Source organism: Gopherus flavomarginatus, chromosome 4 (genome assembly GCF_025201925.1).
Source record: "Gopherus flavomarginatus isolate rGopFla2 chromosome 4, rGopFla2.mat.asm, whole genome shotgun sequence".
In the NCBI taxonomy this organism is placed as follows: domain Eukaryota; kingdom Metazoa; phylum Chordata; order Testudines; family Testudinidae; genus Gopherus; species Gopherus flavomarginatus.
Genome location: NC_066620.1, coordinates 48,882,813 through 48,909,501, shown reverse-complemented (window position 1 = coordinate 48,909,501; position 26,689 = coordinate 48,882,813). Strand labels below are relative to the sequence as shown.

Here is a 26,689-nt window from a genome sequence, read left to right as displayed (position 1 = left end):
CAGTATTTGGGCCAAAGGGACCAAAACAGATAGAAGGAGAAGGAAGAGAGGAGACTTCCTTCTGTTCACCAGCACCCTCACACCATTCAGGACATACTGGAAAAGAGATGGAGGGTGAACCTCCCTCTCTCTTCATTGACTGCTTGTAGTGGGGCAGCTGCCCCATTCCTGGAGAACAGGGGTTAAAACAGCCAACCTAGGCTGATTGGGGAAGCAGCCACAGCTATGGCCAGCTTAATTAGGACCCAGTTGGCCCTGGTAAGAGGGCTGTGGGCCAGAAGCTGGAGGAGTCTCTCTCTAGCGGTGGAGAGAGAAGGATCCGGCTGCCTGGGAGCTCAGGGTACCAGGAGTAGAGCAGGGCTGGGGAAAGGCAAGAGGAGCTGGGGAACTCCAGCCTGGCCTATCACCAGGCCTTGCTAAAGGCCAAAGCAGGTACAGAGGTTGCAGAGGTGCCGCCTGGGCTTAGGCAGAGACAACTGGTCGTAACCCCTTGCCAGTGATGAGTGGCAGGGGCTATGGAACGCCCTCTGCAGTCTGCCCCAGTGAGCAGGGACTAGATGATGACTGGCAGTAGCCACTGAGGCAAGGCGGGTTTAGAGAGTCGAGGGTTCTCCAAGGAGGGGAGACTCAGAGTGTGGGGGTACTGCTGGGGCAGAACCCTGAGGTAAATGGTACTGGAGTCCGGGAGGGACATGGGGCCAGCGGCAGGCGAGACACTAGCCTGCAGAGGGGGTTCCATACTTGGGAAAACAGCTGATTCCCAGGATGACCAGCAGAAGATGCCACGCCGGTGAGTCTTGCTTCACTACACTGCTGTTTTGCGAATAGAGAGAATCTTGTATCCCTTCCAGCTTCTGAAGAGTGGTGAAGCTTCAAATTTATCAGATGCCTAGTACCAACAGGGTGATACAAAATGATTAATTTCCTAGGCAGTGTCCAAGACAACACTCTGTTAGAAATCCTAGCTACCTTCTCATTCTCAGGTTCTGTGGATGAGCAGGCATCTAGATTTTGTCCCAAAGGTTCACTGGTAGTGTGCCCCATGCATGCATTTTGTATTTATTTCTAGCTAGCAAGGTTTAATCCCCCAGTAAGTATATGTCTGGTACATTTTTCAAGCCCTGTACATGCACTGATTCCCAATGCTGCATACACCAGAATTCTTCAAATTATACTCCAAATCTGCTGTAGTTTGGACGTTCTCTGCTTAATCATGGGAAGAGTTGTAATAAGCAAAGAGATGGTGAAGATTTTTTTAAAAATTTTTTTAAAGGGGCGGGAATGAAGGAATAAAGGAAGGAAAAAGGGAATCAGCTCTTGAATGCCCATCTCCAAAAGACAACTTTCTCCAGTGTCTCTCAATACATTGTGTTTGTCCATACATCTATCCTGCCAGCTCTCCTGGGTGGTGGTGGTGGTTTTTTTCCTGCATCCTGCACTGCGTGAGCACACAATTGGGGCTTCATCCAGCAACCACCAACAACTATCAGGTAGAATGAGAAATTCTGTTAAGGAAACAAGTTGCCACAGTATAGAGCTTTAATGGGAATTAATCCCAGAAAAAATCTTTTATTTCTTTTAGATGCATAAAGATTTGACATCAGAAGACCACAAAACTACTGCCTTCCAGTGAAAAAGCCATTAACTTCAATGGAGACCATCACAAGATCCAAAGTATAATCAGCCAATCTGTTTGGTTTTTTTGTCCCTTCAGGCTAAATTCAGGGTTCTCTTATTTTTTCTCTTAGTAGCAGGAGAGATAGAAAAACACTTTTACTGGGAAGTGCTGGGGGTTGGGGACAAGGAGAATTGTTGAGCAGTCCAGTATTTATAACAAATAACCACAGAAGGAGAGTTGTAGAACTGGCTAAAAGTGTTCAATGTTTCAGCCACCCAGTGGATCATAGTGACCTGTGCTGTCCAAACTTAACCAAGTTGCAGATGGCAGCATGAGGCGTTAAGACAAGGAAAACTGATTAAAATTCAAGGGAATACAGCATAAAAAGGACAACAATACAGCATAAAAAACCTGAAACCCTCCCCCACAACTAGTTGTTAGCCTAACATTACCTTGCTTCTGTTTAGCTGACAGAACCTAGTACAGTTACACAAACCACCATCTAAACATCCTACCTTAGCTAATAAAGTCTCACAACTCTCCTGTGAAGTGAACAAGTGTTGTTATACTCATTTCACAAATGGGGAAATTGAGACAGAGACTTTTGCCAACAGTAACTCAGCAAATCAACGGCAGTGCCCGGATAAACTCCAAGCCCTGATCCTCCATTGCCATGCACCTGATGCAGTCATTTATCCCTGTGCAAAATGGATCTAAAACACTACCATTCCAATCTGGTAATTCTTCATTTGGATGTACATATATTGTTTACAACATGAGTCTCTCTCTCTCTCTCACACACACACACACACACACACACACACACACACACACACACACACACACACACACACACACACACACACACACACACACACACACACCCCTCAATTGTCTTTTTTTTTTTTTTGGATGGGGGTTGTAAGAAGGCTATGTAAATAATAGTAACTAGAGCCCCATACCTTCACAGGGAAACTTTCCTGTCCAAACCCTTCAAGACGTTCCACTTCACTGATGTACATAAGTTCAGCTTCTGCTGCTGGTATGCCACTACAATTAAAACAACATAGGACAGCAAGAAATTGTTCAGTACAACAAGTCATATTAAAGGTTCTAGCCAAAAAATGGCAGATTTGGAATAATCTAGATTGACTCACTTAAGATACTACTGAGATTCTGAAGAAAATGTACAATATAATTAAAACAGATCATTACTTGTATTATCAAGATGGGATAGATATTTTAGTTCATTCTCTATATTGTCATTAGTAGGAGGTAGAAAGCACAGTCCAAATCTAGAGAAGAGCAACCAATGTGACAGAGAGGCACTTTCTACTCCAATGTCTAAAACAGGTTGGCAACCAGAGCTATGTTGTATCTGTAAAATTTTATGAAAAGCTGATTAACTTTCTCTACAAACGAAATAAAAACCCAACGTAAAGTAGCAGAAGAATAGCCATATGTATCAGTTTCCTACTGCAAGTGAAAACAGAAGATTTGTATCTTAACATTTTGGGACTCACCTATGAGTTTTATGTTCCTGAGCTACCTTTTGAGTCAGATCTTCCAGGACTGCTTCATCTTGAGTCCAGTCCTGTAAGAATACAAACAAGAACACTCTGTTTGTTGAGGGACACTAATCAGGAAAGAACCAAAGCAAAACACAGAACCGATACATTGTGATGGTGTAAGTTTTAGGCTTGCTACCTGTCTTTAAGCTTGCAGGATAGTGATGATACCTAATACTGATTGCAATGGAAATCTGGATTTGTTTGTTATTACCAAAATATTTCTGAGGGCAAGGTACCAGACCTTCAGGGAAAACTTGGGGGGATTGGAAATTTTAAGATTGTTAATTCAAAACAAAAAGGGGGCTAGAAATTTCTTCCCAAATACAGAACGGAAAGACCTAACACTTTTCTTTTAGTAACTGTTTCAAAAAAGGAGGCTCCAAAGCTTTGCTGCTCCTTTAAGTGCAAAGTAAAGTTTGCCTTGTGTTGTCAACACACAGCTGATGAGGAAATTGTTGTACGTTTTGTAAATGTGGTAGTGTGTGTATGGTTGGAATAATTCAGAAATAAATTGGGGAAAGATAATAAAGGAAGTCTGGTCATAACATGAAAGCAAAAAAAAAGGAAAATGAAAAAGTTACCTAGCAAAACCTCAAAGTGATTATAGTCATATAAAAAAAATATGCCTCAAGGCTGTGTGTATTGTATGGGGCTAAACTGCCTGCTTCTTGCTCAGTGGAGGTCTCCCTGCAATATTTGTTTCTGCCACAGAAAAATGTGACAGTGGTAGCATGCTAATGAAAAACGGCACGGTACGTGCCTGTACATAGCCACACACCTGTGGGGTGTTCTGTGTGCATAACTTGGTTCTTTTCACTGAAGAAATGCCGTTTGACACACAATGTAGCCTCACAAGATCAAACACAGTACAAATGCAGCTGGCCCTCCCCCATTCAGCAGCACACTGCAATAATGTATTTTTCAGCAAATCAGTGTTCCACTTTGAGACCTCATCTAGTCCCAAGAGCTGCACAGATCTCCTGACCGCTGCTCTAGCACTAGGGCAGTCTACAACAGTTAGCAATGGTTACAGCACTACTGTAGGGATTTTACCATTACGTTACCTAACCCTGCCCAGGGGAAAGGATGAAGTAGAATTGATGACTCAATTGTGGAGGACAACATGCTTCAAGGGCTAGCTGCTTTGGCTGGAAGGGACAGAAAATATGTACCTCTTCAGCTTTGGAGGATGTCTGTGCTTGTGTAGTACTTAGAACAATGCGGCCCTGGCCCATGATGAGGCTCCTAGGCACTACCGTAGTACAACTAATAAGTAATAGAATAATAGTAGTAGTAGCAACATAAGAGGGAGGTAAGAGACAGCGTGATGACAGGTGCAAAGCAGAAGTCAGACAACATAGTCTAAACAACAACAGAGGGCAGGAATGGAAAAAGAAGGTATCAACTGATAGGCCCAATCCAGAACACTGATTCAAACTCCCTCAAACTGGGAGAAGTTTAGCTCCATATCCAAACTTTGAGACAGAAAACTAATTGCAGTGTACTGAAAAGCTCAGGAGTGCAGTCCTTTGAAATGTGGGCACATAGTGGTAGATTCACTGCACATCTCTCTGTCCACAGTGCGGCCATAATCTTGCCCCAAGCAGCTACCCACAATATGAACAACAATACTCCTCCTGGAGTAACACCAAAATAGCTAGTAGTAAATGGGGGGAAAGACCTCATGAAAACAAGAGCTCTGCTAGTCACTCTACATGCATTGCTCAGTGGAAGTTAAACACCATCTGCCATGACATATGCAACATATGGCTTCTTACACTTACGTAGGCTCGTCATTTTCCCCTTCCACTTGCAGTTTTCTCTCAGATACTTCTGGATTCCCAGCACACATGAATGACATTCAATTGCCATTTCTCAACTACTCATGCTGTCTGATGAAAACACTTATAGCTTTACAATCCCTACAAATTTAATTTCAACTCAGAAAGAATTTCAAGATCAGAGCCTGATCGACAAAATGTTATGAAGGTTGAGCTGAAGTTCCGTGGCTGTGAGGTTGCTGGCCTTAGCTAAAGCCCAGCTTAGACTGAACAACTTCTTAAAGTTATCCATTCTCTCATCAGTTGCTCATTGCTGTGGTATCAAAGTAGCTGGTATCTTTTACCTCATTCTCTCTTATGGCAGCAATTTTACACTTCTCTGCAGAATTTATCAACAAACATGAAATAGTTCATTAAAAATCTGAAAGATTTGATAGTTTCAGATTTAGATTTGCGTAACTTTTACTGCACACTCACTGTAGGCCAAACCCTGAAGTCCTGGTTCACCTATTATTCAGGCAAAAGGCTGATCCATTTTGGCGTGAATTTTTCTTCAGTAAGGATTGCATGATTTGCTCTATAAGACTGCATTTGCTATATGAGCCAGTCCTCACATCCCATTACTATTTACTGTTTTTATTGCAATACCGCCCATAGACTCCCATAAGGAACATGTTAAATGCTGTATAACTTTATACTTTGTTCAAGTAGATATATTTCTTCTACTGAAATCTGTTCCTAGGGGAGAAATAAGCATGAATAGAGGTCACGAAGGGTTAAATTTGTGCTTCATGTAATTGTTTAGCTAAAACCATATGAAACTCAATCTCTTTGGAGGCAAAGCTTACTTCAGTCATTTAAAAAATTAGCACTAACACTTTTCATTAAGCTATCAACACCACCATCTCTGAGGGATGGAGGAATTACTCATAGGAGACCATGAAATAAAGAGGGGAAAAAGTAACTCACCATAGGAAACAGAACATATTCTCGGAGGAAATCATGAGATTCAAACTGATTATAGTCACCAAAATCCGCTGGAAAAAAACAATACCACATTTACTCATATTACATAGCACTTTCCATGGATACTAAAGCCTCAATCCTGGGAACCTTTGACTCACATGCTTAACTTTAAGTGTGTGAGTTCTCCCACAGAAACCAAGCGTTTGTAGGATTGAGGCCTTGAACACCAGTTAATTTTTTTTTTAAAATGTCCATGCCTGAGATAATGGTTAAAGATAGACCTGGGCACAATTACACAAGGAGCCTCTCCTTTTTTGCAGTATCCCACTCCCTGGAATGCAGGGGTTAGTACTCCGTACTAATGCTTCATTGGCTGCTGCCACCCCAAAAAGAGATGCGGTGGCCTCTGGTAGGCATTTTGCTTCTCATAGCTCCCATCCTCCCCTAACACACAGTACAGGGTGGCCCTGAACATTTCACAGAGTCTTTGCTAAAACACCACAAAAATTGCTGTGTGAAAGGTGCTGGATTTAACATCCCAGGAGGCTGAAATCTCTTGAAAATTAACAATGTCAATGAACAGCACAGGTTTAAGTAAACTTGGATTTTCCTTCTCATCCCAGACTGATATATACCACGCTAGCCAAAAGTTCCTGCCAGGGGCACTAGTTTAATACTTTATTCCCTCATCCTGGCAATTCTCTCTCACCCCTCCCCCCCAGCCCCAACCATTAAGGAGCGGATACAATCTTGGCACTCAGAGCACTGCTCTTAGTCACCCACATGCAACACCCAAAGGATTATTACGGTTTAAATGTTCTTAAAATACAGCAGTTTTGAAAGGGCTTCCTAAAAATTAAAGTGCTTCTTCTGAAACATGCACATAACCTCCCACCCCCACAAAAAAACCCACACCTCATCCCCCAAAAAACATGTCTAGATTTATCTATTTGTTAAATACAAACAGCTTATAACTAAAGAATGAACTTGTTGGAAAGTTATTTTATTTTAACTGAACCAGATCAAACGCCATCTACAATATACTAGTATTTTAGAAGCTGGAAATCCCCACCATAAATCACAGCTGCCAAACATTCTTGCTAAGCTTCTAGAAAATTTCACGTAGTACAGAATGTCAAAAATGCCGCTTTTTTGTTTTGTTTCACCTCAGAGTTATGTTTTAAAATAAACAGGGAATCAAAATGGACATTAATATGCAATTCAAAATAATTGAGTATATTCCAAGTCTCTTTACGGATCACATGCAAAAGATAAAAGACAGCAACACAATGTCATGAGTAAGCAACAAAAATTGGAGTAAGTGTCAGATGCAGCTATCTATCATGATAATAGATTATGCAGAAAATTCACAACAAAAGAAGTGATTATTACTCAAACCACTTACAGAGACAGGAGAATGGCCAATTATATGGTAAGCGAGGCCTACACAAAGCCACTGGAAAGGTCTCAAATTGAGACAGTGTAATCCAATTTGGTGTCTGTCCATCACCACTTCGTGGACTTGTACTTTAGGAAAACCTCATTAACCCATACTGCAAAGTTCAAGATGGACATATCTTTTCAATTATACTAAAGATTCAATTATACCAAAAGATTTCAGGGTAATGGTCAGCAGAACACATTAGGATTTGTTTTTTTCCTTTTGTTTTTGAACACCCTATAGGACATTACAAAGGTATTTCTACCAGCACTGGCAAAGATCATATTAACTAACTGAATACTACTACTCTTCACCCATTCGACAGCTTTCATCCTGGGCACTCAAAGTGCTCTAAGCAGGTGAATATTAGTATTCTTAAACTGAGGCAAAGAGTAAGTTAATGACTTGGCTTTCAAGGTGGTGAGCATCCACAGCTCTCACTGATGTCAGCAGGGATGGAAGATGCTCAGCAGATCTGAAAATCAGTCCACAAGAGACTTGCAAAGGCCTTTGAGCAAGTCAGTGGCTGTCAGAGGTAGCACACAAGTTCTCTACTGCTAGGTCCTTGTTCTAACCACTAGACCACGCACAACTGGAAGTTCCAGAAGGTCACAAATTAAGCTCTAGAAAATTTCATTTCAGCAACAGAATGCTTTACAAATAAGAAGAGACAGGATGGTCACACGTTGAAATAGGTTTAAAAAATGCCTAGGGACCAGTTGTACCACAAAAATCTTTAATTTTTAAGAAACCAGTAACCGTGCTATTATTTTAATAATATTAGTTACTATTTGTATGTACAACTACCCGATTTGAACATTTGTATATGGATTCTTTTCAGCAGGCACATCTGTTGCATCAAGTTTTGAAATTCTGCCTGTTAAAGTCTATTAGAACTAGACGGTCTGGGAGATATTATAACCTAATACACATTTATTTTTCAATATTATAGGTATACTTTTTATCTCTCTCCTTAGTAGGCTAAGAGTAAAATCACAATAATAAACAGCTGTAATAACCACTATTATGTATTCTATAGTACTTCTGATAGGAAGTGCCCACTACAGGAAAGTGAATTTTCAATTAAAGACAAAATTAAACTCAGATTGAAAATGGAATTATACTGAAAATAAAATTTGAAAAACAGTCAGTCAGCTTCCATCATTTTACAAAGTAGTCCACTATTATTAGAAGAAGAATCTAGATTTGTTTATTGTTAATCCAGAAAATCCAATGTTGGAGCTGAACAATGCTTATACGGTATCTATGATCCAGTCCATGATTCTACACCTGAAGTACAAGTAATTCCTCAAAAGCCCAATCCTACTCCTACTGAAATCAATGGAAAGACTAATGATCTTTAACATGAATTGAGGTGGGCCTAATTAGTGTCAAATGAACACTTGGAATTAACTGTAGAGAGCAATGTTGGAAGAGGACTAGCAGATAATTTAACTTTACCTTGCACAGCTAAGCCAGCCAGCCGGATCCCCTGATCCAACGAAGAACGCAATCGACCATCAAGAACATCTTTTTTCACTTGTAGGTAATACTGATACCTGTTAATAAGTGAAACAATAAAACAAGACCCAAAGTTTATATACTTGGATATTTTCTACAGAACAAAGATTGCTGAAGACAGAACATTTTTACGCAAAGGTTGTGTGCTTAAATTGTACTGTGTATGTTGCAGATGCCATACATACAATCTTAATTATAGCACTTTAAAATCACCAGTGTCATCCCTATCAGGACCATTGTTTCCAACTGTACAAAAGAGAGAAATCAGAATTCAATTGTGCGATTATCGGACCACGCCACAAGAGTGACAGCTTCTGGAATTGCATCCACCCATAAACTCTGTAAGTGCAAATGTGGATGGCAGCGTTGTTGTAGCTGTGTTGATCTCAGGATATTAGAGAGGCAAGGTGGTTGAGCTAATGTCCTTTATTCAACCAACTTCTGTTGGTGAGAGAGACAACCTTCCAAGCTTACATGGAACTCAGACCTGAAGAAGAGTTCTGTGTAAACTGAAAAGTTTGTCTCTTGGAAGGGAATATACATCATGGCATTCCCAGATCACATGCAACAGAATTAAATTAATCTGGGAGGAAGGCACAGACCGAATATGCAGGATAACAGGAAATGAAATTAGGCTTGGGTCTATATTTTTATACAGATTTTGTACCAGTACAACTGTTTCTGTTATGGGCTTGATTTTTACCAAGAGAGTTAAAATGTGTACAACCCTTCTAGTATGCCTTATAGTGGTATAGCTTATCCCTCTTCCTGTACAGGAATAGTTATGCTAGTATAACTGCATCCACATTAGGAGAATTGTACTGCTTTTACTATACAGAGTTAAAGCAGTAATCGTTTGTGTGGATACTTAAAAATGACTGGAAGTTAGCTAATGTAACGCCAATATTTAAAAAGGGCTCTAGAGGTGATCCCGGCAATTACAGACTGGTAAGTCTAACATCGGTACCGGGCAAATTAGTAGAAACAATAGTTAAGAATAAAATTGTCAGACACACAGAAAAACATAAACTGTTGAGCAACAGTCAACATGGTTTCTGTAAAGGGAAATCGTGCCTTACTAATCTATTAGAGTTCTTTGAAGGGGTCAACAAACATGTGGACAAGGGGGATCCAGTGGACATAGTGTACTTAGATTTCCAGAAAGCCTTTGACAAGGTCCCTCACCAAAGGCTCTTACGTAAATTAAGCTGTCATGGGATAAAAGGAAAGGTCCTTTCATGGACTGAGAACTGGCTAAAAGACATGGAACAAAGGATAGGAATTAATGGTAAATTCTCAGAATGGAGAGGGCTAACTAGTGGTGTTCCCCAAGGGTCAGTCCTAGGACCAATCCTATTCAATTTATTCATAAATGATCTGCAGAAAGTGGTAAACAGTGAGGTAGCAAAGTTTGCAGACGATACTAAACTACTCAAGATAGTTAAGACCAAAGCAGACTGTGTAGAACTTCAAAAAGATCTCACAAAACTAAGTGATTGGGCAACAAAATGGCAAACGAAATTTAATGTGGATAAATGTAAAGTGATGCACATTGGAAAAAATAACCCCAACTATACATACAATATGATGGGGGCTAATTTAGTTACAACGAGTCAGGAAAAAGATCTTGGCGTCATCATGGATAGCTCTCTGAAGATGTCCACGCAGTGTGCAGAGGTGGTCAAAAATGCAAACAAGATGTTAGGAATCATTAAAAAGGGGATAGAGAATAAGACGGAGAATATATTATTGCCCTTATATAAATCCATGGTACGCCCACATCTCGAATACTGTGTACAGATGTGGTCTCTTCACCTCAAAAAAGATATTCTAGCACTAGAAAAGGTTCAGAAAAGGGCAACTAAAATGATTAGGGGTTTGGAGAGGGTCCCATATGAGGAAAGATTAAAGAGGCTAGGACTCTTCAGCTTGGAAAAGAGGAGACTAAGGGGGGATATGATAGAGGTATATAAAATCATGAGTGATGTTGAGAAAGTGGATAAGGAAAAGTTATTTACTTATTCCCATAATACAAGAACTAGGGGTCATCAAATGAAATTAATAGGTAGCAGGTTTAAAACAAATAAAAGGAAGTTCTTCTTCACACAGCGCACAGTCAACTTGTGGAAATCCTTACCTGAAGAGGTTGTGAAGGCTGGGACTATAACAATGTTTAAAAGGGAACTGGATAAATTCATGGTGGCTAAGTCCATAAATGGCTATTAGCCAGGAAGGGTAAAGAATGGTGTCCTTAGCCTCTGTTCATCAGAGGATGGAGATGGATGGCAGGAAAGAGATCACTTGATCATTCCTGTTAGCTTCACTCCCTCTGGGGCACCTGGCATTGGCCACTGTCGGTAGACAGATACTGGGCTAGATGGACCTTTGGTCTGACCCAGTACAGCCGTTCTTATGTTCTTATGTGGACAAGTCCTAACAGTATCAAAAAAGATCCTTGTTCAAACTGTAAGAGCAAGTACCTCAAAGTGCCATCTGACATTTCTGTATGGTGCATTACTCTAATAAATCCTTTCACATTCTTCTAGAGTGAACTCCCAAATCAGCACAAATGAGATTCAGGATCTTGCCACTAGACAGCACCAAAGTTCTGGTGAGACCTGCATTCTCAGGATTACAGCAATAGTAGCAATACTATAATTTGATCAAGAAGGCATTCTCAGTGCAAAGCCCATTTTCATTTCCTTCAAATTAGAGAAATTCCCCTTTGAGATTAATTTTTTCAAGTTTACTTACAGCCCAAAGTTGACTTCTGGGCGAAATGGGTGAAAAAAAAATTTGCAGATAATTTTGGGTTACTAGATTTAAAAAAATAAATGAAATAAAACCTAAGATATTTTCATACATTTTCTTGTGTTCTGGTAACTCACAACCAGTTTCATCTGATAAGTTTTGATTTGGCACGCACATAAAGACTGAAGAATATTGAAAGACTCCCATTAATTTCAATATGCTCTGAACAATTTGATTGCGAGAAAGGAAAGCATGAACCAATGACAATAGCACACAGCCTCTCTGCTTGGTCTTTCTGCCTCCAATCTCAAATTTCACAACTCTGGGATTGTATGGTCTGGAATTCAGCATACTGTGCAAAACACAGATAATCTGAAATTGCAAAGAAATGGCACCAGAGCCAGGTAGAAAGACTGCCAGACTTGCCTTTGCCATCACCTTAAATGGAGGTAGGGGAACACTATGCTTATAATTTCACATCTGCACACTAAATGACTTGTAGTCCATAGGAGTTTTGCCACTGACTTCAGTGGGGCCAGGATTCAACCACAGTTCCTGCAAAAACTATAGATAAGCCACACTGCAGAATACATGAACAGCAGAAAATATATCACGATACCACAGTTACTGCATCAGAAGTCATGACAAGATTTTGAAAAGTAACTAGTGATTTTGGGTGCCTCAAAATCCTAGATCAGTAGTCCCCAAATTTTTCAGTGTCACGTACACTGCCCTTGCCTGTCTGTGCCCCCTGACCCACAGAGCCATGGCCAGAAGCAGGGTTGCGGCTCCAGGGGGGAGGAGAGTCTTGGACGGAGTAGGAGGGCCGAGGCTGGAACCACAACTAGGGGTGGGGCTGGAGCCGGGAATGGAGCCACAGCCAGGGGCTGGGGCTGAGGCCAGGGTCGCGGCCAGGCCATGGTTGGGGGCTGAGGCTGGGCCAGAGCAGAGCTGGGAGTGGAGTGGGGCTGGGTGTTGCTCCCTCCCTGCCCTCTGTGGGGGCTGGCCCAGGCCCCGCCACGCACCCCTGAACGTTCCTCCGTGCCCCCCCTAGGGAGCACACCCCACAGTTTGGAGACCTCTGTTCTACGTGTTCAACTTGCAACACCTTTAAAAGGCTTGATTTTAGGGAAGTTCTTAGCATCCACCTTTCTGATTACCAGGTTCCTTTATATTATCTCACATTGAACACTCAAAAATGGGGACACCCACAAGCAAAAGTCACTCTTTAAAATCTTGACCCGAATGTTTTTTACAGCACCTGTATAAGACAAAGTGTTGCGCGGTGTTGAATTGTATTAAATGGATAGCATATATTAAACCTGACTGGCTGCTGGGCATGGAGATTGGTTATTTATTTATTTTGTAATATTTGCTAATGTTTCCGATATACACGCATCTATGGTTAGGGTGACCAGATAGCAACTGTGAAAAAACAGGAGAGGAGATGGGGGCTAACAGACCTCTATATAAGAACAAGTCCCAAAAAATGGGACTGTCCCTTTAAAAATGGGACATCTGGTCACCCTACCTATGGTAAAAAGAAAGAAATCCAAAATAAATAAATAAATAAATAAAAGCAGTAGAAATGTAAAACCTACCAACCTTATCTAAAATACATACTGTTAACTCCGTATTCATTAGAGTATTCCCTTGTACTTCCCCATATTTGCTGTATGAAATACTACAGATATGGAAGTTAGCTAACTGCATTTCTTAGTTGGGGGGCATGGACCAGCACTCATTTCATGCTCTCTGCCGTCAGTATCCAGCCCGGGCCAGGCAAGCTAATGACCCAACCAGCAATCAAATTTGGTGATGAATCCTGATCACATGCCACATGAGGCATGTTGGGCATATGCCAAGAAGAATCCTTATTTAGGCCCTGCTCCAAAGCCCATTGAAGTCAAAAGAAGGTGGGCTTTATATCATGCCCTTGGCTATCTAAAGCATCTGTCGAGTTTTTAAGTACCATCACTGTATAGTACTCCTGCACAAAGAGTTAAGTCGTAGCTGCTTACGTTATTTCTACTAGGTGGTCACCATTTTCTTTATAAATCCTTATTTTCAGAATTTATAACTTGGTCATAAATGTATGCTGTGGGCTGAGACTTTGACATGCAAGAGCTCAACCTGGAGCAAATTATTTATTTATATTTACAAAGCATGCCCGCTCTTCAATTTATTTTAAAGGACTATGAACAGCTGAGTTTAGGCCCAAAATTCCAGCTTTAGCCTAGGTTGGTGATGGGGTTTTTGGTGGTGGTTTTTCTTTTTAAAGCGGGTTGATTGTTGGGGATGGGTATCATAAAAGCTACCGTGAAAAAAAAGGGCTATCTGAAATCAGAGAAAAGTTATAAACACCGCATTTTCTTTTGGGGTGGAAAACATTTGCTTGCAGAAGAATAATATGGATGTACAACCCTCCAAGGATAAAGTAGAAAAATGTAGCCCTGACAGGAACAGAGTAAAATCTAGAAGCCTGCTAGTGTGAAAGCAGTACTTACCCCTCCCACCTACTGGCCGCTTGTAATCTATTAAGGGGGGTTAGCCAGCTTTCACAATCCCCCCTTCGGGCCTGGTAAGCCCAGATTGCCAGGCTCATTATGTAATTTACGATTAAGCTGAAGAGACAGGTATTGAGTTGTTTTACGGACAGCAGAACCTTTGGTTACAGCATTATACAGACATTTTGCACACTGTATTACTATTTAAACAATACATGGGAAGAACACACAGAAAATAATTTATTTAACAATTGTACGGAAATGGCCAGTAAACCATGACCCAAGGTAGCCTAAACTTTTTCACTATCTCTTTTCCTCTGCCTCAAAGCAGAAAAATTCCGCTCCAAGCCAGTCAGTACTACCCAAATAAAAAAAACATAAAATTTTACACTTACCAATCAAGTATTAACACGCAACGGTCTTTGTCTGAATGTGTATAAAAGGTTTGTAAAATTTGTGTAAGACAGAGTCTTTTGTACCAAGGTACAGGCTCTCCTTTTTCTGCAAAATAAAGCATTTTTCCTTATCCCTGTCAGGCTGTTAATTGGCTCTCAGCTAAGCAAACCCAATATTTCGGTAACACTAGGGTTGGGAGAAGCTTGTTGGGATTGAGAGATAATAAGGGGCTCTGACATCGCCTTTGCTGTGGGACTCATGGGAGCTCTTTGGACAAACATTGGGACTGTTGCTGGGTCCCAACTCTGATTCTATTCCAAGATAGGGGATGGTCATACTCCAACATGCAGGGTCCCTGGGAAATCACCAATTCCCTGACATCACACTAGATCATAAGTGGTGGGAGGAAAAAGTCATGGTCTCCACTCTCTGGGAAGGGGTGAAATAGAGGAGAGACTCCACTACTGCTCCATAGGTACACGGCTCATCCATGCTGCAAGGCCACTGTCTGGCTCTGTGCCCGTTCAGCAGGTGAGTCAGCCTATGGCCCACAAGCTGTGAAATCCTTAGGGCTTCTTCATATGAAATTATATTAATTAAATGTTATTATATCACTAGCCAAGATGATGTGTTTTTTGATTTAACTGAAATTAAATATTTACTTAGAATCCTAGATGAACAGAACATTTTTTTAAATTGCCTAAATAAATATAAATATTCATTTCAGAGAAACTGTCTCAGAAAAGCAGATAAAAATATGTATTTTATAAACTTTCAATGTTTTATATATGTTGGATAAATAAGCAAATATAATAGACAAAAACATGGTTGCACATTGCTACAAACTGTTACTCAAGATGGTAGAAACCAAGAAATTCACAGTTATGAAGCCCTGGTTCAGAGTGATAGGGAAAGGGGAGAGAATAAAAACATGAGCTGAGAACTGAGGTTCAATCTTCTTTGCTCATTTTGGGTTAACATTTTTTGAGTATAGTCTTTAAAGTTTAATAAAGGCTACCGCTGTTTGCCAGCCTGTAGTTAATTCCAAGGGGAATGGGAGTGGACAACAAGTCTGAACAAAACCATAATTACAAGGATATAATTTCCCACAACTCCATTCAGTAAACACAGAAAACATTACGAGTATTATTTGTTTCTATTGCTTCAATAAGTGAGCCCTGTTTTTTAAAAAGTAATAAAACTGCAAGCAGATACTAGATATCAAAGTATCTGAACTTTGTTAAAATATAGAACCTGCCAACATCAATCAGTCAATACCACAAAAGAGAAAAACCAAATGAGCTTAAAAACATGGAAAAAAGGGTGCAGGCTTAAAACTTCATTCCATGATCCAGCTACAGCTGTGTACATCTCGAGAAACTCCAACTGACCATATAATTCTGCATTGCAAATTTAGCACAGCCTATATCAGCACTATCTTTCATTGTCACATTTGTTTACAATATTTTTGGTTTAGTATTCATAACATGACTTCACCTACTGGGATGCTTTGACTACCACACTCTCTCTGATGCATAACTGGTGCCCCAGTTATAACAAGGAAATAATCAGGTTCCCCATTTGTATTAGACTTTTGTTATTTTGGGTGGTGAACTTTTTAAATCTCAAAAGCTAAGCAGGGACAGGCATGGCGAATATTGGAGGAGAGATCATCCTGAGAAGTTTATTGGGGCATTCAAAGATAGCAGGTACCTTAGTCAGTCCTGCAGAGCCATACCAGTGTTGGGTCCTTCCCCTTTTTGCTACAAACTCCCAGATAGAACTTTGTAAGGAAAACATTGCATTCAAAGCACTCTATTGATCTCTGCTTCTTCGGCGGAGGACAATGTAACTGCTGCACATATAGAGTACTGCTCCTGGTCAACAGATTTGGTTAGCAGGGCTGGTGCTCCCTAAGCTTCAGAGCCCAAGCTCCAACCCAAGCTGCAACTTCAATTCAGTGTCTACACCACTATCTTTAGAGCACTAGTGCCAGCCCAAGTCCATTGACCTGCGTTCAGAGGCTCGCTTCCATGGGCTATGTAGACATACCCATAAATGGCTGACAGCTACACTACAGCCAGAATCCAGGAACATCAGTGCCAAAAATACAGCCCCTTATGTTGCAATTTAAACCAAACGAATATTTCAAGACTTGTGATGCTTATAAACTGGCATTGCAGCAAGACAAGTGTAATGCTGACAGACCCCAGTCGTCAGCAGGCGGGACCAAACCGGGGACATCTCTGGAGCTTAGTGCATGAGCCTCTACAGCATGAGCTAAAAGACAACTGGCGGTTATCTAAGGCTATAGAACAGACTCATTAATCTCTCTCTCTCTCTCTCTCTCTCTAAGTGGTCTTAGTGCTACTAGATGGGACAGAATGCCACACCCAGGAGGTGTGTGGGTTACACAAGCATTAAGAAGAATGGGCGTTGGACAGAGGAAGCTGTACAAATCCATCAGGACCCCTCCCTCCTCTGTCTGGCTTCCAGTCCTCAGGAGATGCTACAGCAGATCTTCTATACTGTGCAAGGGATTCTCCCCAAGCATGCACAAATATTTTACGTAGGGATAGGACATCCCTGTAACATACACATTCACCAAGTTAGATTCATTATTTCTTCATTATTTCTTTTCTTTTTAACAATCCCCCTGTGAAGAAAAGAAAACACCATGATCAGTGGCAATCAGGCTGCTTTCCTTTACACTCTTGCAGCATTTGTCTGCAACAGAGAATCTCATTTCTTTGGTTAAGTCACCTAGAGAACAATAAAATATATTATGTACTGTAGAGGATACTGTGAGCAGTATTGTACTTTGAATATTTCTATTTTACTTGCCTCCACTGTGCATCAAAGATGTGGGCTTTTTTGCCAGACACATCAGTTTTGGAGGGCTGGCAAGTGTTATTTCTAGTTTTTTAAAAGATAAATGCAAGTCTGATTTTGCTGTGAATTTTTGTCAAGTATAAATAAATATATTAAAGAATGTTTTTTAAAAGAAATATTTTTTTAAATTTTATTACATTGGATGTATTTGAAAAACCACCACAAGTTCTTGGTAGCAGCTTACAAAATGTGCATTAGTTACTCAAGAGGTACAACGCCTTTAGAATTGTCCCTAATGATGTAATTACTGGATTGACTAGCAGTTTTTCATAACTCATTAGGTACCTCTTGGAGCCAAGCCGATCTGTTGGGTAGCTGCTAAACTACATAGTTTTGTTTTGGTTTGGTTTTTTAAATGGAGGAAAGAAAAGAATGGCTGTAATGTTACACAGAAGGAAGAAAAATCATTAAGAAAATGGAGGGGAGGTAGTTTGGCCATCAGAGGCACAGTACAGGATTTTAACATTCAGTTCTTCCGCTCTTTTACTATTTCAGTATTTTTTAAAAAGTGATTAGATCATAACACAGACCTATCAAATTAGTAACAGTGCTACGCTGGATCAAAACTCTGGTCCAGCTAGTCGAGGATTCTGTTTGAGAAAGAAACAAGAAACCCTGCAGTGGGCAATCATGGAATAGCCTGCCTATAGAGGAAGTTTCTTCTTAACAGCATGCTTACAACTCTTGGTATAATTATTTTTTAAATATTAGCATCTCCAATATGGATAGTCTTGTTGTCCATATAATTTAAATCTTTTTCATTCTACCATGCTCTTGAAATCAATTATATCTTGTGGCAGTGAGTTCCACAGGTTGAGTGTGGTGTGTTTTTTAAAAAGTATTCCTTTTCTTTCCCTTTAAATTCATCTGTCTTTTATATTTTCATCTTCCATGCCGATTCAAACATTGGCCTACATGTTGAGAGTGCAAAGGAAGGTGCTGATTAGCACTGACTGAAATGGTGAATCTCTGTAATGTAGACAAATCTCCATCAGTCTGAGGTGAAACCCATGTGAAATGAGTTTGTGGTAAGCCAACAGCATCCAAGAGAGGGCAATAACTTTTCCTCATTGCAGACCTAGACAGGTTTTGAAATAATAATAGAAAAAAGGGAAATGCTCAGTCCTTCAGGCAGCCAGATACAACCTTTAGTATATTGGCATAAATGGTCTTACTATCAGGTTATGATTTCTGGTGCTGGATGTGCTGAAACAGATTTTAGAAGCTGTAATTCAATCAGTACAGTTTATTCTAAAGGCACTTTAAAAAATACAAATGTATATATTGATGATTTTATGGTAGCTGGGAGTATGGCAAGTCTTCATCTCTGTCACTGGAATAATTTAGATTCTGATAAATACCAGAGTAACTCTAACTTGCTCCACTGGAATTGCACCAACCATTCTACCAATGGAAGCCTGAGGTTTCTGGATACTAATGACAGCCATTGATCTAGGACTTGTGGTAGAATATCTAATACAGTAGCTGTCTTTCACTACGGGCTTGTCTACATCACAAAGTTGCAGCGCTGGTGAGGGGGTTACAGCGCTGCAACTTAGGAGGTGTACACATCTGCAGGGCATCACCAGCGCTGCAACTCCCTGTTTGCAGCGCTGGCCGTACTCCCGTTTTGTCTCGGGTGTAGAGGATCCAGCGCTGGTGATCCAGCGCTGGTAATCAAGTGTAGACACTTACCAGCGCTTTTCTTGACCTCCGTGGAATAAGCAGGTATCCCAGCATACCTGAGGAAGCCTCTAGTAATCAAGCTGGTCTCCTTCCCCGGTTTGCTCTCGCGTTCCCCGAACAAGCAGGTCTCCTTCCCTGCGGTTTGCTGGGTGGTTCCGGGAACGCAATAGCAAACCGCGGCGAAGCTGGTCTCCTTCCCCGGTTTGCTCTCGCGTTCCCCGAACAAGCAGGTCTCCTTCCCTGCGGTTTGCTGGGTGGTTCCGGGAACGCGAGAGCAAACCGCGGTGAAGCTGGTCTCCTTCCCCGGTTTGCTCTCGCGTTCCCCGAACCCCCGAGCAAGCAGGTCTCCTTCCCTGCGGTTTGCAGGGTGGTTCGGGGAACGCGAGAGCAAACCACGGCGAAGCTGGTCTCCTTCCCCAGTTTGCTCTCGCGTTCCCCGAACCCCCGAGCAAGCAGGTCTTCTTCCCTGCGGTTTGCTGGGTGGTTCGGGGAACGTGAGAGCAAACCGCGGCGAAGCTGGTCTCCTTCCCCGGTTTGCTCTCGCGTTCCCCGAACCCCTGAGCAAGCTGGTCTCCTTCCCTGCGGTTTGCAGGGGGGTTCCGGGAACGCGAGAGCAAACCGCGGGGAAGCTGGTCTCCTTCCCCGGTTTGCTCTCGCGTTCCCCGAACCCCCGAGCAAGCAGGTCTTCTTCCCTGCGGTTTGCTGGGTGGTTCGGGGAACGTGAGAGCAAACCGCGGCGAAGCTGGTCTCCTTCCCCGGTTTGCTCTCGCGTTCCCCGAACCCCCGAGCAAGCTGGTCTCCTTCCCTGCGGTTTGCAGGGGGGTTCGGGGAAGGCGAGAGCAAACCGCGGGGAAGCTGGTCTCCTTCCCCGGTTTGCTCTCGCGTTCCCCGAACCCCCCTTGAAGCCGCCCAACAGCGCTGCAGTGTGGCCACATCTAACACCACTTGCAGCGCTGGTTGCTGTAAGTGTGGCCACTCTGCAGCGCTGGCCCTATACAGCTGTACTAATACAGCTGTAACAACCAGCGCTGCAAAATTGTAGATGTAGACATACCCTACTAAAGAGTAATATTTTGGAAGATTGACATTTAGTGGAAGTCCACCACACCCTGCAACAGGAGGGAAAAAAACAAAAACCCTCAGCAGGCTAGCCAGGAAAAACTGAAGGAAAATGAAGAGCCTGTACTGTACCCATCAAACTCCTTCCTTTAGAAACTCAAGCTGTCCATGCCAACTTTTAAGTGCAGTCATAAATAAAAGGTTCCTGGGTCAGAAAATCCTGGAGCTTGAACAGCCTCATCAAGAAATTCCAGGTTAACTGCAGGTGACTGATTGACAAACCCTGACAAAACCAGAATCAGAACTGCCTTCTAGAGCTGGGTAAAAAAAAAAATACAACGTAATATTTCATTTTGTGAAATAAAAAAGAAAAAGAAAACATCTTCTGGGAGTTTTTGGCCCTACCTATTGATACAAAAGGTCCTTCCTGGGCCAGCACTATTCCCATGACATCTGTTCACAGGACCAAAAGGGAGGATAGTTCAAATACACAACTCCTATCACCTACCTCTGCCTACTTCAACAAACAAAACTCTTTAGAAGCATCTGTTTGCAAACCTGCTGTTGTAACTCTTCTCAGAAGGGTTTTTTCAGGGTCAGTTGGGGAATTTCCTTGGGATTTTAGGTGCATCTCTATCCCTTAAACAGGGGTGGCTCTAGGTATTTTTCCGCCCCAAACACAGCAGGCTGGCTGCCTGCCTTCGGGGGCAGGGCCGTCCTTAGGCATAGGCAACATAGGCAGCTGCGTAGGGCACCTGAAAATTTGGGGCACCACTGGGTCTTAGTGTCCACCCTCTTGTTTTCCTATCCCTGTTCTGACCCTTCCTGCAGGCTCCCACAGATGGCTGCTCTAGCCTGGTGAGTCTTCCTTGGGAGGGAATCTAGTGGTTAAAAGTGAAAAAACCTCCAGCCTGCCAGACCTATCAGCACAACATTGAAACTGTTAAAGAGACATTCAAGGGGTAATAAAGCCATTTAACAGGCACTTGCCAACCCCAAGGTATATACTGACAGGTTTCAGAGGGGTAGTCCTGTTAGTCTGTATCAGCAAAAACAAGGACGAATCCTTGTGTCACCTCAAAGACTAACAAATTATTTGGGCATAAGCTTTTGTGGACTAGAACCCATTTCATCCGATGTCCATGAAAGCTTATGCCCAAATAAATTTTTATACTGTCAGTTTCTGACTTTACTGACAAAAACAGTTGTGCATTAATGTAATATTTACACAGAACATGTCAGTCTGCAGGACCTTAGTTTAAAATTTGCTTTAAAAATATTTCATTAGTGAGCTGGTGAAGATTATAAAATCACATTTCTAAAAAATGCTTGCATAGAGTTTTAGATGCACAATCATCTTTAGCCTTAAATGTGTGGATCTTCAGACATACAGTTTTTTAAATAAATCCTTCAAAAGACCTCCCTTATCTAAATACACATTTTAATTACTATAGTTAAAAAAAAAGTGCTTCCAAGTCTTCCTGTCCTTTCTGTCCCTCCCTTCAACACCTCTCCCCCCACTCCCCACTGAAGAGAGCCCTTAAAGGGACAACAGTCCTTCCCTTCCAGATAGCTGGACAAAGAGTTTCCCTTTCTTTACTTCTGACTATCCGACGAATTAGTTTTAAAAGAACCCTCCAGCAAAATCAGTACCTTAGTAAGACAAAATCCTTGTTATACCTAAAATCTTTGGAAACATCTTTTTTTAAAGTTGGTGAAATTTCATAACCATGTCTCTTGTTATGGAGATCACACAAAGTAAATTACTGTTCCCATTTTCTAAAAGCAATGAACATTGTTATGAACACACTAAACCTCTCTGATTAATTTAAAAGAATGTCTTTGTTTCAGTGAGTTAAATATGTAATAATCTGGAATGCTGGCTTAAGATTTGAGTACATTTAAAATATAAATTCAACTTAGAAATACTGATGAAGAAAATGTAAAATAGAGAAGAGCTGCATCATGTATTCCATTATATGTAATGTTGTATTCAGCAGGACAGCTGACTCACCCTTACTATGAAGTTTTTGCAAATAAATCTCTGACAAACTTCAGGGCATATCAAAAAACCTGTGACTGACATTTTTTATTCCCAAATTTTAGTGCTTTTAATTAGGTACTTTCTTCATGTCTATTCTGCATGAGGGAGAGGGCATGGAAGTCTCTGCGGGGAACTGTGACTCTCTGCCACCATGAGGCAGGCTGGGCATCTCATTATCCTTTGCTGTCAAGTCCCTCCTCCCCCTCCCCCACCAGGCTGTGAGCTTGGGCTGCCATCCGGCACAGGGGCACCAGTTTGGCGATGGTGGCTGCATTTGAGATACAGTGGTTTAGCCCCCTCAAGACAGCCTGTCCCCACAGAGATTGGTTCCCTTTCTACTGAGGTGGAGGCTGTCCAAACATACAGACTCCTCTCCCCACAGAAGGTGAACCGATGTTCCACACAGCCAAAGCCCTACACCACTCACCTAGCCACAATTCACTTCCAAAAACACCCGGCAAAGATGCTGAATGTGATCATGATTGGCACCTGACAACTAGGAATTTCACTAGCAATTCAATTCACATTGACTACCAAACGGCAACAACTCTTGATCTCCAGTGAGTTTGGCTGCATTTGAACTAGCAGTTTACACAAGAAAAATTTCAAATCCTGTTATTAATCCCTTGAGCCATCTATTCTCAAATCCCAGTATCTATACTTTTTTCTTTCTTGAATGCCTGATTCTATTCTCACTCACACCAATTTGACTCCATTGATTTCTAGATTTCTGATTACTTCTGATTTATAGGAGTAGGAGAGTAGAATTGGGCCCACAATGTCTGAAATGCATATTTTTGTTTGTAATCTGATGGTGCTTATGTATAGCATGGAACAAAATAGATCTGAAATCGTGATTGTCAGTCTTTTTTAGAATGCATAAATAAGAACAACTTCTAAGCAGTAAATTGAGCAAATGGGGCTTGCAAGTAACATGAGCAATGCAGCGGTTTGGGGCACCGATTCCAGGAGGGGGTTCAGGGCTCGGGGGCGGGGGAGAGGGGTGTTCGGGATGCAGACTCCAGCTGGGAGGCACTTACCTCAGGCGGCTCCTGGTCAGAAGCACAGCCAGGCTAAGGCAGGCTCCCTGAAGCAGCCGGCATATCCATGGAGCTCCTGGAGAGGCAGGGGGCTCCGCACGCTGCCCCTGCCTGTAGCAACCAATGGGAGCTGCGGAGTTGGCATTCAGGGCAGAGGCAGCTTGCGGAGACCCTCAGCCCCCGCCCCTCCCTCCAGGGCTGCAGGGATGTGCTGGCCACTTCTGGGAGCGGCATGGAGGCAGGGCAGGCAGGAGCCTGCCTTAGCCCTGCTGTGCCACCAGACTTTTAGCGGCAGTTTGGCTTCAGTAGCCTCCGGGAGATAAAGCCTGATTCCAGGAGACTCCTGGTGAAACCGAGAGGGTTGGCAACCCTAACTGTGTAATCATGGGGAACTTCAATTTGAGTGTCATATGCTGGAGATCTCATGCTGCCAGTACTTAAACATAATTGGAATTTTTTAACATTATAAAGGACAATTTCCTAACTCGAAAAGTGCTGCAGCCAACACAGGGGAATTCTATATTAGACCTTGTCTTAAGAAGAACTGATCACAGAACTAAAGGTTAATGGTAGCTTAAGTTGAATTGATCTTGACTTGATCACATTTTATAATGTGCAAGTGGAATAAATTCCAGAACAGTCATCCACATACTTGATGCTTTAATAGGGACAATTTCACAGAGTTGAAAACAATTATGAGCTAAATCAATTGGGAGAAAGAATTGAATCAGAAAAATGTGAATGATAATTGGGAATCATTTAAGAATATGTCACTAGACGCCCAGAAGCCAAAATTAAGGAAGAAAACTATGCTGGTCAAAAAAACAAACTGGTTTAGAGGGGAAGTGAAGGTAGCTGAAATAAATGAACAAACAAACAAACAAATGGAAGAAAGGGGAAATTGACAGTAATGAGTATTAATCAAAAATTAATACTCATTAACATTGATAAGGGAAGACAAGAGACACAAGGAGAAATCTATGGCCAGCAGAGTTAAGGACAAAAAGAATATGTTTTAAAAATATATTAGGAATAAAAAGAATCTTGACAATTGTACTGACCAATTACTACATGGAAATGGTAGAATTATCAATAATAATGCAGAAAAGGCTGATGCTCAATAAATATTTCTGTTCTATATTTGGGGAAAAACAAATGATGCAGTCTCATTGTATATGCTTTCCATTTCACTAGTATCTCTGGAATATATTAAACAGAAACTACTAAAGTCAGACATTTTTAAACATGCAGGTCCAGATAACTTGCATCCAAAGAGTTTTAAAAGAGCTGGCTGAGGAGCTTGCTGGGCCATTAATGTTGATTTTCAATAAGTTTTGGCACACTGAGGAAGTTCCAGAAGATTGGAAGAAAGCTAACGTGATAACTTTTTAAAAGTGTAAACAAGATTACCCAGGTAATTATAGGCTTGACATGGGGGAAAGGGATAGCTCAGTGATTTGAACACTGGTCTGCTAAACCCAGGGTTGTGAGTTCAATCCTTGAGGGAGGGAGGGAGGGAACTTAGAGATCTGCAGCAAAAATCAGTACTTGGTCCTGCTAGTGAAGGCATGGGGCTGGGCTTGATGACCTTTCAGGGTCTCTTCCAGTTCTATGAGATAGGTATATCTCCATTTATTTATTTATTGATCCCAGGCAAGATAATGGAGCAGCTGATACAAGACTTGATTAATCAAGAATGAAAAGGGGATAATGTAATTAATGCAAATCTATTTATGGAATTAATATAAACCTATTTATGGAAAATAGATCCTGTCAAACTACATTTTTTTTTGAGATTACAAATTTGTTTGATAAGCTAATAGCAATGATGTAATATAAAGACTTCTGTAAGGCATCTGACTTAGTACTGCAGGATATTTTGATTTAAAAAATTATAACATAAAATTAACATGCATTACATGGATTAAAAAATAGCTAACTGTTAAGTCTCAAAATAAAACTAAACTGGGAATCGTCAGAGTGGGTCTGTTTCTAGCAGGTCCCACAGGAATTGATTCTTGGCCCTATGCTAAGAATCAATGACCTTTATCAATGACCTGGAAGAAAACATAAAATCATCACTGATAAAGTTTGCAGATGATACAAAAATTGTCAGAGTGGTAAATAATAAAGAGGACAGGTCACTGAATCAGAGTGATCTAGATCACTTAATAAACTCAGTGCAAGCAAATAATATGCATCTTAATACGGCCAAATGTAAATGTATACTTCTGGAACAAAGAATGTAGGTACTTACAGGATGAGGGAGTCTATCCTGGGAAGCAATGACTCTGAAAAAGATTTGAGGGTCATGGTTGATAATCAGCTGAACATGAGCTCCCAGTGTGATGCTTTGGCCATGTCATAAACAGATAAGAAAGAGTAAATAGAACAGAAGTACTTCATATCTCTTTTGCCTGTAAAGGGTTAACAAGATCAGTGAGCCTGGCTGTCACCTGACCAGAGGACCAGTCAGGGGACAGGATACTTTCAAATCTTGAGGGAGGGAAGTTTTTGTGTGTGCTGTTAGTGTTTGTTTGTTGTTCTCTCTGGGTTCTGATAGCGACCAGACATGCAACCAGGCTTCTCTCCAATCTCTCTGATACAGGCTCTTATGTGCTCAGAATAGTGAGTACCAGGTAGATAAGGCGAGTCAGGCTTATGTTTGTTTTCTTTATTTGCAAATGTGTATTTGGCTGGGAGGAGTTCAAATGTGTATTTGGCTGGGAGGAGTTCAAATCTGTATTTTGCCTAAAGAATTTTAATTTGTACTTGTATACTTAGGCTGGGAGGGTATTCCCAGTGTCTATAGCTGAAAGACCCTATAGCATATTCCATCTTAAAGTTACAAAGATAATTTTTACTGTTTTTTCTCTCTTTAATTAAAAGCTTTTCTTATGTAAGAACCTGATTGTTCTTTTTTTATTCTGGTGAGACCCCAGGGGACTGGGTCTGGATCCACCAGAGAATTGGTGGGGAGAAAGGAGGGAAGGGGGAGAGAAAGGTTAATTTTCTCTCTGTGTTAGGATTACTTTCTCTCTCAGGGAGAGTCTGGGAGGGGGAGAGAGAAGGAGGGGGGAAGGTGAATTTTCCTCTCTGTTTTAAGATTCAAGGAGCTTGAATCACAGTGATCTTCCAGGGTAACCCAGGGAGGGGAAGCCTGGGAGAGGCAACGGTGAGGGAAAGGGTTTACTTTCCTTGTGTTAAGATCCAGAGGGTCTGGGTCTTGGGGGTCCCCGGGCAAGGTGTTGGGGGGAGCAGAGTGTACCAGGCACTGGAATTCCTGGTTGGTGGCAGCGCTACAAGTACTAAGCTGGTAACTGAGCTTAGAGGAATTCATGCTGGTACCCCATCTTTTGGACACTAAGGTTCAGAATGGGGAATTATACCATGACAGGCCAAAAGAACTAATGCGA

General features: G+C 41.6%; 1 protein-coding gene across 2 annotated transcripts in view; it reads right to left on the bottom strand.

The window, feature by feature from the left end:
- The window catches only part of PTPN14 (protein tyrosine phosphatase non-receptor type 14), a 192,028-nt gene that overhangs the window by 46,151 nt on the left and 119,188 nt on the right, over positions 1-26,689 (bottom strand). For both annotated transcript variants that reach the window (XM_050950210.1, XM_050950211.1), the window contains exons 4-7: positions 8,839-8,936; positions 5,940-6,007; positions 3,142-3,212; positions 2,581-2,668 (exon numbers count right to left, since the gene is read on the bottom strand). In XM_050950210.1, coding sequence (XP_050806167.1) covers positions 2,581-2,668; positions 3,142-3,212; positions 5,940-6,007; positions 8,839-8,936 — 325 coding nt within the window. The remainder of the gene's footprint in view (positions 1-2,580; positions 2,669-3,141; positions 3,213-5,939; positions 6,008-8,838; positions 8,937-26,689) is intronic.